Below are 19647 nucleotides of genomic sequence, written 5' to 3'. Positions count from 1 at the left end.
CCCTCTGATGTGTTCCACGTAACTTCATTCACTGAAAAACTGGACGGTCAAAAAACTGTTTTCGCTTACAAAGACCAATGCAAACTTAGACACAAAGAAATTATTGAAGAATGTGAGGATTTTCTGCTATTCTCCGTTTGTATGACTGTAGAATGAATATCTTTGTAATGTGGAGTGTTGGTCAGGACAAAAAAGATGTCACCTGGGACAGTTGGAACCAAATTTCCATTTCATTTTCTGACATTTCTTTGACTAAACAATTAATAAATAAAACAAGCAGATTTTTCAATAATAAAATAATTCTTAGCTGAAACCTTAGGACCCAGACAATATAAACAACATCAAGGAAGTAATGGCAATATGTTGGGAACTGACTGTTTCGCTTCACATTGCCTGTGTCTTGGTCAAAAAGCTGCAATTGAACACACTGCAAAGACTACATCTGACATCAAGCTAGCTTGTACGTTTTGTGCATGTGTGAGGGGAAATCTTGTACCACCAAGTAGCGGTAGTCTGGATATGTCATTCAAAGAGGAAAAACCAGAAGACTAAGGACTGCGGACAAACCATTGCTACGTTACACAAGGGCCACAAATTCTCACCGATGGCCCTGACAACGGCCTGGTGTGTCAGGGTACTTAATGTGAACACAGCAGGTCTTGAAACCCTGTTCTGTTTTGCTCATCTGTAACTTCTTGGCCTCTTGTCAACATCCATTGGATTGCAGGGAAATGTACAGGGGTTTCTATTTTTTTTGGCCCTTAATAAAGAAAAAGTTGTTCATATTGGACATTTAGCAGCTCTCAAATTCACCAACACATCGTCATCAAAACTATTTGGTGTTTTTCTGGCAGCATCTTGAAACCTTCCAAAGCTGATCTCAGCTGTAAGCAGATCTTTACTATCAGAAGGTTTAGCTCCATGAATGGACTGGGTAGTCTGATAGTTTCACAAACTGCGCTCCATCCACATCACGTGTCAGCACATTTGGTAGGCATCAACTCTAAAGGGTATATTGCCCATTTGTTGATTTATCACTAAGCTTGACCAGTGTCTCTGGTAGTTTTCAGTGTGGACTCAGGGTTAAGACCTTGAATGAATGAGCCTACATGCACAAAGAATACAGGCCCAGGTGTGTGACCACTGCTTCCATCACATCAGCAGTCAGTCAGCAGGGCCTCCTCGCTAATCCTCCGCCATCACTCAACTGGATCTCTGCTCTAATCTCGCCAGGCCAAAGCTCAGCAGAGGGGCGCTCCTCGCTTTAAACTGAGAACCTGACAGCTAATCTCGGCCACAACACCCCTGGGTAACTCTACACCCTCCCCGGGGAGCAACCACAATACCCCCGGGCCACAGCGATGAGAGAAAGACCTCCTGAATATCAGAGACACTTCACACCTAGAGAGAGATTGAGGGATAATATGATGGCTCATTTTTTGGTTTGGATGTTCGCAGCTGTTATAAATATGGGCACACTTGTCCATGCACAAGCTAACTAAAAATGACACTGATAATTTTCTCCTGCGCTATCATAGCAGCTAAGTGAACCAAACCAACACCCGCCCTCGCTATTAAAGAAAACTTTTCAAGGTCGTTTGCCTGAATATGAGAACCCATTCAGCACCAACTGGCAGGATACAGCCTACATTACTCTTAAAAAGGGGGACTGGCTGGTTTCCAGCTGTTTAAAAGCATACAATAAGCAGCCCAAGGCTGTCAACTGGACCCGTTATGGCTGATAAGTGTATGGTCCCAGACACAATGACCGACAATCAGATACATGCAGACAAAATATGTTACATTCATGTTAAGGTCAGGTATATGGAACAGGAAATATGTGCTCTGCTGTGTCATGAATTATATAGAACTATATGAACTACATACATTATCATCAACTGACTTCTTTCTGCAGCAGGAACTGTAGTTTGTTCATATGGTCTGTATTCCTGCCTGATAAACTGCACAGCAAGAAATAAACTGAATGAAATGCTGTTGGCTGACAAAAATAAGTAATATAATAAATAATCAACTATTAGTTAATTGGCTAGAACATGCAAATCAATGAGTATGGTCCTCTAATATATCATAAGTGACAAGTTAGCCTGGGCTGCAGTGATAAAGAAAAAGCCTTTTTTTCCTTACAAATTTCTAAAAACAAATGTACATATGATAAGTGTGATGATCATGGTGGTCTGTCAGTTATGGGCTCATTCAAGGCAACATCGACAAGAAACACAAACACACACATGACCAGCAAAACTCCTGTCAATCCGACTGTGGCTACACACGTTGTGTTGTGTTGTGCTCGGTTATGACATGTGATTCTATGCTTTGCTGGATTATTCTATGTTATGATGTGTTATGCTATGCTGTTACGTTATGCTATATTGTATTATGCCATGTTATGATATGATATTTTATGTTGTGTTGTGTTGGGCTATGTTATGCTATTTTATGTTATTATGTAGCAGTGTGAGAATCTGGTGTGATGTAATTCTATACTATGTTAAATTATGTTGTTATGTTATGCTAGGTTATGCAATGTTATGTTACGCTTTGTTATGCTATGTTATGTTTTGCTATGTTATGCTTTGTTATACTATGTTATGTTATGCTATGTTATATGTTATGTTATGCTATGTTATATGTTATGTTATGCTATTTTTATGACATGCTAGGTTATGGCAAGTTATGTTATGCTATGCTGTGCTATGCTATGCTATGCTATGCTATGCTATGCTATAGTATATGTTGTGTTATTTTTATGCCATGCTAGGTTATGGCAAGTTATGCTGTTATGTTATGTTATGCTATGTTATATGTAATGTTATGCTGTTACGTTATGCTATATTGTATTATGCCATGTTATGATATGATATTTTATGTTGTGTTGTGTTGGGCTATGTTATGCTATTTTATGTTATTATGTAGCAGTGTGAGAATCTGGTGTGATGTAATTCTATACTATGTTAAATTATGTTGTTATGTTATGCTAGGTTATGCAATGTTATGTTACGCTTTGTTATGCTATGTTATGTTTTGCTATGTTATGCTTTGTTATACTATGTTATGTTATGCTATGTTAAATGTTATGTTATGCTATGTTATATGTTATGTTATGCTATTTTTATGACATGCTAGGTTATGGCAAGTTATGTTATGCTGTGCTATGCTATGCTATAGTATATGTTATGTTATTTTTATGCCATGCTAGGTTATGGCAAGTTATGCTGTTATGTTATGTTATGCTATGTTATATGTTATGTTATGCTATTTTTATGCTATGCTAGGTTATGGCAAGTTATGCTGTTGTGTTATGTTATGTTATGTTATGTTATGTTATGTTATGTTATGCTATGCTATTTTTATGCCATGCTAGGTTATGGCAAGTTATGCTGTTGTGTTATGTTATGTTGTGTTGTTAAAATAAAGGAACACATTTGACAAAGTAAACTTGACCAACTAGTGATTGGATTGGATAATGTGCCAGATAATGTGATCAAGGATAGCCAAGTCAATCTTTATAATATGCGTCTGTAGCATGTTTGAAAAATTAAGAAGATATTAATAATCAAAATGGTCACTGACAGAGAGCTGTGAAACCAACTTTAGGGCAGAACATGTTTTAAGCAATACAGTACACACACATACAAAGGGAGAGATCTGACTTACCACTTCTGTAGGACGGAAGTATTTTGGGTCCACTTTCACATGTACCTTTCCTGTCTCCTGGCAATAGCCAACCTCTTCCACATCCTTTCCTTTCCACCTGGAAAGACACACATTTTAACTGGAAGGAACATTTTCCCACAGCTGCTGGAAGGTTCAGCTGTCTGTTCTTTACCCCCCTGATTATTTCTTGCAGTTTGTTTCTTTAAAGTCTCACACAGACAAAACATGTCACCTGTCTGTTTTTCCTGAAATCAACACAGCAGACTTTACAGTCACATACACATTCACCAACATGTCAGCATCTTCCAGGACACAAGGGGGAGGTGAAGGTGAAGGGGTGAGACAGAGGAGGGGACTGAGATGTGGCACCTAACAGGAGATAGTTTCCTCAATATCACCTCTTTCAGCCATGAAATGTGTAACATTGCTGGCTTCATCTATCCATAAATGTCCGTGATGGCTCTATTCACAAGTGACAGAACTGTTACCGAGAGAACTGCAGTCTTTGTGTGGTATTTGGTCTGTGGTGTAAGAGGAGGAGGAGGAGTGGCACTGCTGGAAAACAGCATCAAGTTGAAGAAATAATACGAAGGAGGAAGAGTATTTTCAGTCCCTTCCCATTTAGAACCTGAGATGAATTTTTAAACTTATTTTACAAATGAATAACTGGCTATCTTTGTCCGTCCGTCCAAGAAATCTATACACCCCCTCATTACAATTTCTCATTAATTTCATTATTCATTAAATACATTAGACAATATTGAACACTGCTGCTTCAAGCCTGACTCAGATATGTAAAACTGCCAAAAAATTATGGAAATGCATGTCTTAAAGTGGATTGTGTTCTGTGTTTTTGTGCACTCACAAAATAGTCTTCCCAACATGTTTGAAGGCCTTCTCCACAAACTCCCTCACACTGTGCACCTCCCCAGTCGCTATGACGAAATCCTCTGGCTCCTTCTGTTGCAGCATTATCCACATAGCCTGAAAGAGACAGACAGATAGAGACAGAGAGGTTAAACCACTGGGAGATCATAAAGACAGTTCGGCGCTCCACACTGGACCCTGCCCAACTTGGTCCTGACAGACAGGAAGTGAACCTGTGACCTCTGAGCGAGGCACTCGCCTGTACCTCTGTCCTGACGTCACCGCGGGGGCTCATGGGACAAATACCGTGGGAAAGGAGGACAGAGCACTCCCACAGGCCCACTGTGCTGCTGGCACACACAAAAACGCACACGTGGCCATGAATGCACATGCACCTATGCATGCTAAAAACAGATTGTCACACAACTGACATGGTCCAGCGGTTTAAAACGGCAGATGAAAAGTTAATAGAAAAGTTAAGGAGACGATAAACTTCCAAAATAGAAGTACGGCAGCATCCAGTTCAGTCTCGTGTTCACTATTTCCAAGTACACGGTTCAGGCAGTATTATTATTAGTCTATATACTCCAGTGAAAGCTGATAGTCTAGGTCCCCTAACGGACCCAGCACTATATTAAACAGCCAGAGAGGGCGTCTGTGCATGGTTCCATAATATTTATGGTGAACCAGTGCCAGCGGGTCAGAGCTGCTGACCTCTGCCACGTCTAGCCTGATTAGAAGAGACTCGCCAGGGACATAAAGACAGACAGACAGACAGACAGACGCTCATATCCGCACATGCACTGACAAATGAAATCATGTGTTACAGTAAGGGTGGGGATGATTTAGATTTATGGACTGTGAATCTGCGGATTGATTTCAATTTCTTAAATTTATCGGGTTCACATTTAAGAAGCAGGATCAGAGAATTTGTACTATTTTCCTACATAACTACACAAACCACTTAATCAGTCATTGAAATGTTGGCCATTAATTTAATAGCTGACACCTAATCGATTTATCATTGCAACTCTACTTAAATGTCAATATATTCTGTGTATATTCTCCTAAGGGGTATCCTTTAAATTTCCTCAATCCTTGATTCATAATCATGAAACTGCAGACAGATAAAAACAATACAAACATATCACTTCCTGTTATTGCAACAGTCCTAATGCTTTTGTTGTTGCTTCAGTTTACACAAAGCAACTTCCGACAGTTGCTTCGTGTAAAAATCAATGGTTCAGAATCACTTTATATTGTAAGGGGGATGGTAAAAGAAGAAATAGCTTAGGTGGTTAAATAAAGAGATAAATGCAACAGGTTCCTACAGACATTTAGCTGGACATCAAACAACACCCCCGAAGACATAGTGACACTTTCACACACACACACACACACACACACACACACACACACACACACAGCAGAAAGGCGGACGGGTGAGGAGTTGGTTTCCTCTCTGTCTCTACTGAGGTGACTTAATCACTTTGCCTGTCTCTCTCTCTGAGGAGAACAGTTTATGTGCTCTACTTGGATTTGTATTGGATGGTGTGTGTATGTGTTCCATTCAGCCACATCAGGATGTTTTATAGGATACAGTTGGACACAGTAGAGGCTGGCTGTCTTCCTCTGCACATTTAGCAGTTTCTGTGTTCCCTCTGCAGTCGTACTAATATGTATCTTTTGCAGACACACCTGAAAAAAGACTGACGTCCCAGCAGGAGCTTCAATGTTCATTACACGCCACAAAAAAGTACATGAGGGAAAACCTCTCTGATGATTACTCTATTTTTTTATAAATGATTTATCCACTTTAGAGCATAAATGTGCACCAAAATATCTGGAGAATTGTTGTGAGATAGGTAAATATCCAGAGGAAATGTTATGTAAATCTGGCCATTTTCTTTTTGAGATACGATGTAATGTGCTACCAAAGAATGAACTAATCAGCCTTTCTCACCTCAAACAGATATTTTGTGATTCTCTTGCTGTGTGTGCTGATTGTGGTATTATAAAAGCACATGGCTGCTCTGTAACACACACACACACACATGCAGCAGGAGTGATGGAATGCTCCTCCTCGGGGAGGCGAGGCTGTCCTATCTCAGGATCGTTCAGGGTCACCTGACCGCTCAACGCTGATGGCTCCCCTGAGCCTGACCTCTCACCCTGCGGCCCCTGATGAACACACCAGATTCTCACACTGCTACATAAGCCAATAATAGCACCTCGACGTATGAGTGACAGTAGGACGAACGAATCAAAACATGCTCATGTTTCCACAACCAGAATGCCATCTGAATTTGTGTTTCCAATTTTTTTCACATTTTGTGTTTGCTAAGTTGACAGAAGAATTAAATTATCTTACAAGTCAACACAAGTTACGAGTCCTGTGAAGATTATGTTATGTTTACAAGGTTACTAACCAAACCCCATTATGTGTATCCTTCCTCATTAGACATTTGCAAAGCCTAATAAGCATTTTAAATCCTGCTTTATTTACACCAGTGCTTACTAGCTTGCAGTTTTCTTCTTCTCTGCCTTTAATGGAGCATTACTGCATATTTTGTCATGTTACTGCCACCTGTTGATCCGTGGAATAGTGTAACACAAGTGGTAAGACTGTGTGTCACTCATAATTTGGATAACTGATGAATCTAATAATTTTTTTCAAGCAAAATGACGAACACAAAATGACTGAAATGTAACGTTTTGCTGCTTTTGTCTGTTATATATCATTGCAAATGGAATATCGTGGATTTTGGATTTGGTCAGGCAAATGAAGCCGATCAAAGAATGAATCCAAAAACATGATGTGTTAACAGTGAAAAGATATCATTCGTTGCAGTCTGACATATTACACTATAACATAAACAACACAGACCGTAGATCTAGCCTGAGAATTTAATCAGAGGTGGATTCACATTCGGCCATTTCCAAATAATTCAACCTTTCCCTTCTCAGTGTGAGCAGTGAAATATCAAACACTGACATCTACACTGTAATACTGTTTGGATCATCTGACTGGCTGATTATTTGAACTTGTAATGAAGCAGGCTCTTTTCCTGCGGACCACACTGATGAATGTGAGGCCTGCAGTAAACTGGATGGCTGTGATGATGGGAGTTGGGAACGCAGCTCGGTTTCTCTCGCAGCCAGAGAAAATGTTTACGACAGGAGCTGAGTGACACGGCCTCTGCTGATTTTTAACTAGGAAATGTGATAAATAATATAAGGTGTGTTTTTCAGCTCAGTGTAAAGGGAATAAAGCTCTGTGAAATCATGTGGTTCATTCCTCTCAACCCCATTCAAGGATAACAGCTAAGTACTGGCTTCACTGCGGGTATTCCCACATTTAACTCTCATCTTTTTCTTTTCTACGTCAGCCCCCTCTTCTTTTGCTTGCTCCTTTTACCTTTTGCCCCTTTTCTCCTCTCTTTTCCCCTCCTCCTTCCCTCAGGACTGCTCTGCTTCATTAGCTATCTGATAAACAGCTCAGAGGTTCAGCCCTTCACACTGAACCCGCACCTTCCTGTTCACATGGCCACAGGATGACCCCCATCACACACTCCACACTCAACTCCAGCTAAGAGACAGACACTGACCCCTGCAAACCACCCACAACCCCTTCACCTGAGTTATACTCACACACGAGGGGAAACCTGGTGACCAGAGTTCAAACGCTGTGTTTTGTTCAGAGACGGTACAAAAACATGGATGTATATCGTGCCTGTGACATTTTAAGTTTCTGATGGGAATGTTTTCAAATCTGTACTTTGGTTTTATCTCCTGTTCCCACCTCTGTCAGTTTGACTATCAAGTGCCCGAAAATTCAAACAGACAAGTTGTCGGTACAGCTGTTAGATCTGGTTACAAGTTGGTGAAATACTAAAGTTTGGGCAATATGATAATTGAAGTTTGAGTTTATATTGAATTTGAAATTGTTTTTATAGCAACGTGATTAAGGATTTTGATTTCAGATATTTAGTTAGCAAAAAATACATTTTTCTCTCATTTCTCAATCAAACTTCAAGAAAATGTACTATGTCACGATATATATTGAAATTATTTTACAAAAATATACACCGTGCAAGATTTCGTTCATATCACCCACTTAGACTGCATGTACTGTATGAATTCATTTAGCTCATGTCCTCCTTCTCGTAAAATCTGAGTTTAGTTAGAGTATACATGCATCTTTCAATTTTACTTTAGTTTTGTAACTTTATTTGATTTGATTGATTAATTGATACAAAACACACAAATCAAAGGGATTAGATGATAAGGCGACAACACTTATTTCCTACACAGTCCCAAGATGTTAAAAAAAAGCCATTAAATATGTAACAAAGAAAAATTATCAAAAACAACTTTAAAAATGGAAATCCTATCCATGTTTTAGTTAAGTTTTTAAATGAATTAAATGTGATAAAATGCTGTTGATCCTGAAATGTAGGATGAGAGTCATAGGCTGAAATTTCTGGCAATCATGGAAACCTGCTGTGACAAAATAAAACACGTCTTCAAATGTCACAAGATAAAGTTAATCAATTCATAATTACATCAAATAGAACTGAGAAATTCAAGGATGAAGATTTCTGGAGAAAACCAAGTCACTTAAATACAGTAGGAGTTGTCATGGCTTCAGCATTCAGCTGTGGTGGCTGCCACTTCTTTTTTTCTCAAAGTGTATTATATTTAATCCTTTCCATATGCCTCAGTCAGATAGAGCACAGATAGAGCACAACCAAAGCTACGAGGCTGCGGGAAAATCCCTGGTACAAACCGACGGCAGCCTGCTGACTCAGAACTCTCCTGTATAGGTCACACAGTGCACTCTCACCACTGAGATATGCTGTTTCAGGCATAAATTTAACATCTACTAATGTGTATGTAAGATAATGTAATATTTTTTTTTCAATCCCGGTAGATTAACGTGTCCTAGCTACTATTACAGAACAGCATCTCTAAATATGCACACAAAACTCCAAAACCACTGAAGAGGATCATAGTTTAAGTGATGATTTATCTCGACCTCCCTCGTCTGCAGCCAGCTGAGCCCTCCATCCTCCCCTTTCCCCCCCTTCGTGTCTTGCCTTCCTCCCAGCGTCCCAGGCCGTTATGGCCCCTCGGTCCTCCGTCTCTGGCTGCTTGACTACAGCTGACATGTGGAATGGCTCACAGTAAACACTTAATGGAACTGCTATTACGGCCGCAGAAAGCCATCAGGCCCAATCACTGCCTGCTAATGCCATTAACCCCAGGGTTTCACACACACACACACACACACACACACACACACACACACACACACACACACACACACACACACACACACACACACACACACACACACACACACACACACACACACACACACACACACACACACACACACACACACACACACACACACACACACACACACACACAGGACGCAGCTATCCACATGTGGGTAAAATGCACAAAACATACACTTTCTGCCTCACCCACACATGCAAACATATGACAAAGCCACTTTTGCATGAAACCACAAAAGCACTTGGCATTCATTCAAATTCCTGCAGAAATAAAAACAAAGCTTTGAGCTAAACAATGTAAATTTCAAACAAACTACATATATCATGAACGGATTTGCTGCATTTACTTTCTAATCACTCAAAGCCACCTGAGTCTGTCTGTTAAGCCAACAGACAGTTTATTCTCACAGAATTTAACTTGATAGTAGCACTGAGAGTTTTGGAGACGCTGCAGGTTCATCTACACTACTATAGAGCTCCACCAGAGCTGGCTTTTCCAGACCATTACCAGCTTAAGAGGTTCTCAGCTCTGTTCCACAACATGCTTGCACAGCTGCCAGACAAGAATGTTAAAGCCTGAAAAATAAGAAGAAAAGTGTTCTTATTTTGGCTTGGGCTAGAGGGAAGCCTTGAATTGGACCAGACGCAGCTCCAGCCTGCCAGCCGCACCTCATACCACTGACAATGAGATTAATGACCTGCGCTCTCAGATACGAGACATTCATGTGCAATGACACGAGCACATCATGGTGCGAAGTCACATTGGGGCTCCAACATGCCCTTGCTCACGTACGTCATGAGTCGTGTTATCAGCTGGTCTTTTCGGACCCACATCCATCAAGGCTACTACTTCCCTGACACAATGGCAATCATTGGCAGCCATCTTGTGCTTGTACTGAGATTAGGCAAATAGTATCGAAATTACAACTCCTGAATGACCTAGGCCCCACGACTGATAACAGACTGAGGTCAGATAACCTCCTACTACTGTAGATGTTTACATACGACTATATTTAACCTAAAATTCGTCAAACTACGAATTAAGTGCAGCTTGATTTGCATCGCAACTATTCAGAGAATGACATGTCATGGGTCACTTCCTCTACAGTCTCCTACACGGACCTCAGTCTCGACTCCAGTTTTAGATTTTAAAACTCGGCTAAAGGTTGAATGCCAATCTTATTTTATCCATATACAACTACAGACAGTACTTGTTTTGTACTGCTTCTTGTAAACTACTGTATATAAATTTCAGAGTTCACTGTACAGCATAATTCGTGCTGTCATTAAGGTGTCACCATGAAAAGGCTAGTGGAGTGCTATTTGCGTCTGCATAGTTTGTGCATAGTAGTGTTTCCTGTAAAACAGGCAGCTAGGGAGGGATTTGTCACAGATACTGACTGGTACTCACAGTAGACAATAGCGCTGAATATTCATCTTTCATTTTTAACATTCATGGCAGTGCTGTAAAAACTAAGAAAGAGCGAACTGGATGAAAAATTTGCAGACGCCACAAAGTGCAGGATGAGTCATTACTTTTTTTTTTCTGTCATTTTGCAGGATATTACACAGTGTTAATACTAAAATAAACTAAAAGAAAAGAAATGGTTTTGCCATTGCTGGGCCTAATACTGGCATATAAGGGAGCTATGACGCAAGACATATGTGATAAAAACATGACAAGTGTGACTTTTTAAAAAAGCACATATTTTTTCCAAGGTTCCACTTCCAATAACACTTAAAAGCTGTTAATTAATGTGAACCAAAGTGGATATAGGCTAAATAGAATAACAGCTAATATGTTTTTCAGACTATAATCTTTATTTTAATTTTAACTGATAATAAATGTAACAGGTTTACAAGATATTCTGGACATATTTCTTGGACATCAGTGATATACCTGAGCTTACAGTATATGGTGACTTGTTTATTGCCTACAATGTGGATTCCTGTTCCTGTTGTCCAACAACAGTAAAATATGTCAAACATGTACTAAGTTGGCCTCTACTAAAACACAAAATATTCCTGAGGGAATTATGTCCTCTGATGCACAATTTGAAGTATGCAAAGAAAACGTCAGGTACTGTCTACTAAAATTCATAATGAGTCATAATAGTTGTTATAGTAACACAAGAGTTTAGTTTAAACTGTCGGCTCTTTAGCTGGCAACAACAGAGGTGCTGTCTTTCAATTTCATTTTAGTCTTTCACAATCAAACACATTCTTTGGAAATTAGTTGATAACCTCAGCCCTGCTTTTTGGCACAAGTCTCTTCTATGTCCCCTTAAGGGATAAAATTGTTCAGTGCACCCCTGCAGGAATACAAAAATTAAGTTAATTTACGTTTAAACTTAACCTTAACTATTATGTTGAAAATATACACCTGTCCTATATGTTTGCAGGGCATTGTGTTTGCATACTTGCTGTATGTAATATATTTTGTATAACTCAGGAGACCAGGTTGGAAAGAAGAAGCAGGTTGAACACTATCTGCATCATGTAGACAGTTTACATTCACCGCCATTTGACAGGTTGGTATGTTTGTCACCTGAGCAATACAGTGTGTGAAGTTAAATGTATATGACTGACAACACAGTGTGTGTGTCTGTCTGTGTGTTAAACAGCATTCCACAACAGTGCCGGATAATCCCAAACACCGGATTAGAGAAGAATGGACACGTCTGACAGCTTCCTCTGAGACTCTGCACTCAAAGGATCCTTTTGTTCTTTCAACGTCTTCACTTTAATACATGACACACACCTTTTCACACACACACATACACACACACCACACACCTTGCCTCTGGCCTCTGAAGACATCAATATGCCAATTGGCATCTCATAAACCAGGTGTTTTGGGTCCTCCCTGCCTCTCTAAACAGCATATCAATGAACAACTCCACAGCACTGACACACAATCACTTCAGTGTAAACATTTTGACACAATGGACAGGCAGGTTAATACAAGTCTGCAGGATCATTCCCCTTTTCTGTGGTTTCTGATTCAGGTGGCTAGCTGTTAAATCCCAATACTACTTGAGAAAGGTGTCCATATCGAGTATCATACAGTGTTATCGAAACTTGACACATCTGGCACTGAGCAGCATCAAATTAGTGGTTGTTTATTCTGTGATTAAATATTTCCTGATCTAAATCAGGAAATCTTTCTAACTTTGAAGTATTTATTCCATGTAGTTTTTCAATAAGGAAGTTCACAAGAATTTGGTATTTTTTTGGTGTCAGTGCCAAATCTAAGGTACTTCATGGGAATTAACAGGAACAAAATGGAAAAATAGTTGTTTTTTTTTGTTGCTCAAGCTGTATTCACCATGTCATGAGCAGATATAAACAATCCCTTAACCATATCATAAGCAGAAATGATGGCTTGGCAATCAATACTCCAAAAAACAAATATGTGCTACATCTAAATCTTGTTCCACCTGAACATGTTTTCACTGTATATATGTCTTTGAACAATACAAGCAAGCAAAACTATTTAAACAGGATCACATATACCATATATAGTTTCCTTAAAGGGTAACTCCACCAATTTCATATATTAAAGTGTGTTTACAGGTCTTGGGAGTGCTACTGCATATGTGAAAAAGTAGTATAAAACCTTTTGTGGCTCCAGAGGAAGCTGCATGTAATCTGATGTTCAATCTCCAGTGATGTCACTCAGTGTCCAAGTTGCATTATGGCTCCTATAACACTGTTGGACTCTATGGACAGTTTAGAAACAATTGATCAAAATCAATCCAGCAGAACCAGAGATATCCCCTTCTTTATTCTACACATTCTTCTTCCTCCATTACCCACAATGCAACTTAGCCACAGAGTAACTTGGAGGCATGCATGCTTCCAGCTTCCTCTGGAGCCAAAAAAAAGGCCTTATACCACTGTTTTTTTAAATATGCAGACTCCCCAAGAGCTGTTAACAAACTTCAATGTGTAAAATTGGTGGAGTTACCCTTTAAAATAACAGTATGTGCAGTAGGTCTTCAGATACAAAAACATCAAGACTACTTCATGAAATGATGTTGTGTGAAACAGTATTTCCTGTGACACTACTCACGTGCAGCTCTGCTCATAAATACTGTAGTCTGTACACTGGACTCTGGTGATCGCCCATAACAACGTAACAACACAAAACCCATGTTTCTCAAACTGGGCCTGCAGAGACATTCAGTCTGAGGCTCAGTGACTAAGTCCTGCCACCCATTATAAACCAGTGCAGATAAACCAGCTGGTAAAAATAACATGTACATGGATCTCAGTTTAGCACAATGAAGGCTGACAATGTTTCAACAGGCAGCCAGAGGGTTCAGATATGAAGTTGGAAAGCAGATTAAAAAGCAATGAAATGGAGCCTGGTGGGCTAACATTCCAGGAGTTCCTGAGTCAAGAAAGTTTCATCGAATGAGTTTTCCGGTCCAACATATTTTATGTGACTTTACTCAGTTATGTTTGACTCTCATATAAGGACTAGGATTTTTTATTTCTGTGTCTGCCTGCATCCCACAATCCCTGATGGTCTTGTAGTGAGTCAGTAAAGGGCAGGGGTGGATTTGGCAGGACTGCGAAGCAGGCCAGACCGAACCAGACCATACCAGGACAAATCTAATAAAACTGGAGCAGGCCGCGCCAAACACGTCAGGGCAGACAAGGCCATATCAGCCAAAAACAAGACTGCTTTCCAGCCTATTCTGCGTAAATACAAGTCAGAACCTCAATCATTCAATTTAGCTCTGCATTTACACACACACACACACACACACACACACACACACACACACACACACACACACACACACACACACACACACACACACACACACACACACACACATACACAGACTGACATGCTAGTACGCACAGCTAACTTTCCCAGGCTCCACCTCAGGGAGCACACATCATCCAAATGGCTGCTATGGAGCTGTGATTTTTAGCAGAACTGCTTTTTTTCTTCTACCGAGCCCCCTATTTTTAGAGATGGCTGAAATTATTAAACCCCCTCCCCTTCACCCCCACACACTCACATACGCACACTCTTCATTCTCCTCCTCCTCTCCCCCTCCCTCCCTCTCCTCTCTCCTGTTGTGTTTTGACCAAAAAAGTCAGAGACTGCAGCGTTTTTCCCTGTCAGACACAGGCTGTCTGGACGCCGAGTTGAAGACAGACAAGGCTATATTTGCAGTCTGACTTCACCCTGAACGCACAGAGACACATGCACACGCGGCTGTAACATGGTCGGGGATGACGCAGAGACGACCGCACCTCGCCGTTGTCTGTTTCACTCTGACCATGCTCTGCTGGCGGAGCCTCACAGCAGTGGTCAACCTCAGAGGATGCTCTCACTCAGACAGACAGCAGCCTGTTACCCTGAAGAGGTCACAGAGTCTGACAGATGAGGGAGATTTCAGTCAATCATAGTGAGTCCAAAACATTTGATTCACACAGAGCTGCTTCTGGAGGGTCCCTCAAGTATTTTAAATCAAGACTGCTTCCAAGGGAGAGACAATTTAAAGGAACACACCAACATTTTGATGAGTTTTTTTTTTCATCACTTTTAAAAAGAGAATATGAATCAATTTTCATCTAGATTTAATGTCTCTCTGCAACCAAGCATTGTTATATATTCATGTTGTAATAACTGACTGCCACAGTTTACAGTGAACAAGGTCCTCTTACAGCTCATAAACCTTCATTTGGTAGAAAATACAGAATAAAATTGGAAGAAAACGGCAATTAGGCACACAATCCATCTAATAAAGTTCAAAACAAGAAATAATTAAAGGAATAGTTCCACTTTTTGGACAATACTGTACGTTTAGTCCAAGAGTTACATTAGAGGATATGTACCACTCACATGCACACTATCAGGGGAGCTAGAGCTGAGCGGTGATTAGCTTAGCTTAGCATAAAGACAGGTAGCAGGACAGTTCAAATATATGCCTACCCAAGGCTTTAACTCCCCCCAAAACATCAGTGAGTTTTACTGTACATTCTGGGAGCAGTCTTTCCAGTGTAATCTCATTGAGGTTGCCAGGTCTGGTACCATCATGCTAGTACAGGGATTATATCAGAGCCTGTGCTCACCAGCTAGATCTGGCAACCTGCAATGCAGGTGGAAGATGCTGCAAATGACTGCAAGGGATTTATTGTTTGTTAAATTACTTCTGAACTACAAAGTTTGAGCTACAATTGTGTCATCAACATCTGATTTCCACTCAAATTCTAGTTTTATTAAGTTTAGAATAACAATTATTTTCTAAAGGTCCACTGTGTAGGATTTAGTGGCATTCAGCGGTGAGTTTGCCAGAAGGAAAGTTTTGTCATTTTAATGACAAATATAACTGAAAGGCTTGTTTAGGGGATTAGTAAGACAAACAGAAAAGATTCACTGTTTTGGAACTTCTGTCAACGGCAGAAAATCTCTTTTTCTATGAGCATTTAAACGTAACAACCAGGCAAAGTTAGCCAGATTGCTACAGTCTTTACACTGCTGTTTATCAAAAGACTTCAAAGGTGCTGATGACTGAAATTATGTTTTTATTTTATTAAAATAAAATGAAATAAAGGGATAAAAATAACACTGATATGTTGGTTAATTTTCACATTTTGGATGATGCTTGGCATCGGATTTTGGCGAAAGACTGAGCTAAAGCTTTTTAGCATGTGCAGTGGACACAAATAAGCTAATGTGACCCTGTTGATGATAAATTCCTTTCGTCAAAATCTTGGTGATCTAGATATGTTGAATGTTCTGTGGATGATGTCTTAAACTCGGTCAGTGTTTTCATCAGAATCGTTGGCTTTAAACACAGTTCTCATTCCCTTCTTTTCTTAGGAAATCACTGTTGCTGCTGATGACAACAGGAGAGGATGTCTTTTTGGCTAAATATGCACAACTGCTCGAGCTTTAGTGTTGTACTGCAACACTATCTTACACATGACAAAAACATTTAGATGGATATATAACTGTAGTAAAGGAAAACAAAAATTCCTTCGCCCACTGAAAACTATAAGGTTCATGCCATCAATCAAGCCTGCACCCATTCCTTTGATATTATCAGCGTGTTTGTACATCTTAACATAGCCACATGCACGGGGAAGTCCACACACTCACACACTCAAACACACACACACACTTGAACTCGACTGTGACCTCTGGCTCTATGAACAGTGAGTCCTCAGTAAACAATCTTTCCATGTTTTCACCAGAGGAAGGGAAGGGGTCCCATAAAGACTGTCATTCACTATTTAACCCGAAAACACACACTGCAAACTAAATCGCCCATACATGTACACATACACACGTATTAACGCACGCACACACAGGTTGGGCGCAGCTCCATGTAATGAGGACAGAGCTGCTGATTCTTGGAGCTCTGCGATAGCGTCATTTTTACACCGTGAGAACATGAGAAACACATTTCTCAAAGGAGCCTTCTCATTTGCTGTGGGTGTGTTACCATTTTTGGGGGAAAGGGGGGACAGGAACACACACATACAGTATACACACACACACACACACACACACACACACATCTACAGACACCAGTTAAGTTAGTTAAATATAGCAGCTACATGCTAATCTGTCATAGCTCGGTTATGAATAGGCAGGGGCGAAACAGGATGTGAAAGGTGTTTAAAATAGTCGCTTCAGCTTTTTTGGACTTGATTTAACGTACTGTAACCAAGTATCACACACACACACACGTACACACGCATCCTCGGCTGTCAGAGAGAGGGTATCAATAGCAGAGGAACGAGTGATGGCCGGCCAGAAAAGCACTTTATTTATTTTGCCCTCTTTGAAAAGGCAGGAAGTAAAACAAACATCAGCAGCGGGGAAGTGAGCGACGTGAATGCCGCCTCTCGACTTAACGGACCCACCGACTGTTTAGATTTACTTATATATCTCTCACCGTGCACCACAAACTGCCTGCAGAACGTAATATTGCAGCACTTAACTTCCTGGAGAGGGAAAAAGCTGCAGACTGATGGAGCACAGACAGTTGATAGGAAAAACATTTACATTTCTAGCGTTTTATATTGCTATTTATATTCTCTTTTTATACTTATTGGTCTATACATTTATTGCTTTTATATCCTGGATTCTGATTCTATATTTGTAGGCATTATATATACTTATTTACCTTATCCCTGCTGTACTATGCTGTTACACTTTTTAGTCCTATTTACATCCTGTTCCTTGATCCATTTCAAACTTTTACTGCTATTACACTGTTTTTTATATCTTTATATCTTTATACCTTATACTGTATATTTTTATTCATTACTTTCTTTAATGGAGCCTCTCCGCCAGAGAACTTCATAAGAGTGTAGTTGAACAAACGGTGCGACAATAAAAACATCTTGATTCTTGAATCTTGAAAAGGTGAATTGTGGAACCCAATGCATTTGGGCAGGAGTACAGCATCAACTTTTACATTTTAAGTTGAAAAACAATTGGTTGCTTAATCGACTTCTCAGTTGATAGTTTTGATGCCATCAATTCCAATTGCTTAAGTTATGTATGTAGGGTTCCCCCGTACATCAACCATTTATTTGAACATTTGATAGAATAAAAAAAATAACTGATATAATAAATGATAATGACAATAAATGCATGTTGCAGCCCTTACTAAGCGTTTTTATACTGGACAGCAAGCCGCCATTTTGGCTGTCCTTTTTGCGGCTAGGTCCGCGAATTTAGACAGACCGCGGCATATTGGGGGTCTGTTTTGGTCCGCCAATATGACGCCTCCGAGGGTACACTTTTTGCCGCCTCCATTGCTATGTAAATCCAAGTCGTCGACGTCCCGGCAATTGTGTGACATGGGCGGAGGTGTCGATGACGTGCACTGTTGTGCGACCCACAGCTGTGAGTTTTAAAAGCAGGAAACAGCTGATCACAGCAGTCAGTTCATCACTTCATCCGCGGACGTCAAGATGAGCAACTGGAAAGCCGCTGAGATCCGGAAGTGCTAACCACAGCCAAGAGAATCGTCAATAAACAGATCACAGGGACTGTGAAAGATGGTATTTTGTATGAAAAGGTCGCCGAGGAGCTTAGCCGACGTGGCTTTCGCCGGGAGAAGAAGCAGCCCAACTTCGTGCTTCACGTCACGTCACATGTTTACGCCTACCCCAGTGGCGGCTTTTTTGGAAAGGAGGAATATTACATCTCCGTTTCACATAGACAAGGCGGCAGATGCGGCACATTTTCTAACTAACAGGGGCTACTGTTTGAATCTTATTCTATAGTCAAATACACTTTATTTTTGTATTTTGGTCAATATCTTCCAAATCAGTTGTTTATAGGTTCTGAATCTCCCTTGTATGATCTGTACAAGTAGACTATGAAAAAAGTTGGGATGCTGCTGCTTTGTGTGTCAAATATCTCACTTTTGAACTGCATTCAATTGAAAGTAGATCAAACTGGTTGTAAATCATTGCATTCTGTTCTTGTTTACATTTTACAGCTGACCAATTTTTAGGGATCGGTGCTGTATTAATAGTCATGTCTATACGTTGAACAATCAATCTTAAATGGTGCAGAAGGAGAAGAAGACAATCTGCCTTCACAAACTCAAAGCTTGTTGGATGCTGTATCTCATCATCTCTCTTACTCATAAAGCAGTGACCTTAATGTGTGTTTCACCATTTTTTCACACAGGGAAATCCAGCACTGAGTATGTGTGAAGTGAGAAAACAAAATACACAACACAGGAAGCACACTTTACATGGGTTTTGCTATCAGCTGTGGTGTGATGTGATTGGCTGCGACAGTGCC

General features: G+C 40.2%; 1 protein-coding gene across 1 annotated transcript in view; it reads right to left on the bottom strand.

The window, feature by feature from the left end:
* The window catches only part of gmds (GDP-mannose 4,6-dehydratase), a 173794-nt gene that overhangs the window by 36038 nt on the left and 118109 nt on the right, over positions 1-19647 (bottom strand). The window contains exons 9-10 of the mRNA XM_084354445.1: positions 4541-4659; positions 3676-3772 (exon numbers count right to left, since the gene is read on the bottom strand). Coding sequence (XP_084210571.1) covers positions 3676-3772; positions 4541-4659 — 216 coding nt within the window. The remainder of the gene's footprint in view (positions 1-3675; positions 3773-4540; positions 4660-19647) is intronic.

This window comes from Pagrus pagrus (genome assembly GCF_965226575.1).
Source record: "Pagrus pagrus genome assembly, chromosome: 6".
Classification (NCBI taxonomy): domain Eukaryota; kingdom Metazoa; phylum Chordata; class Actinopteri; order Spariformes; family Sparidae; genus Pagrus; species Pagrus pagrus.
Note: the sequence above shows the minus strand (reverse complement) of the source record. Positions and strands in the feature narration are given on the sequence as shown.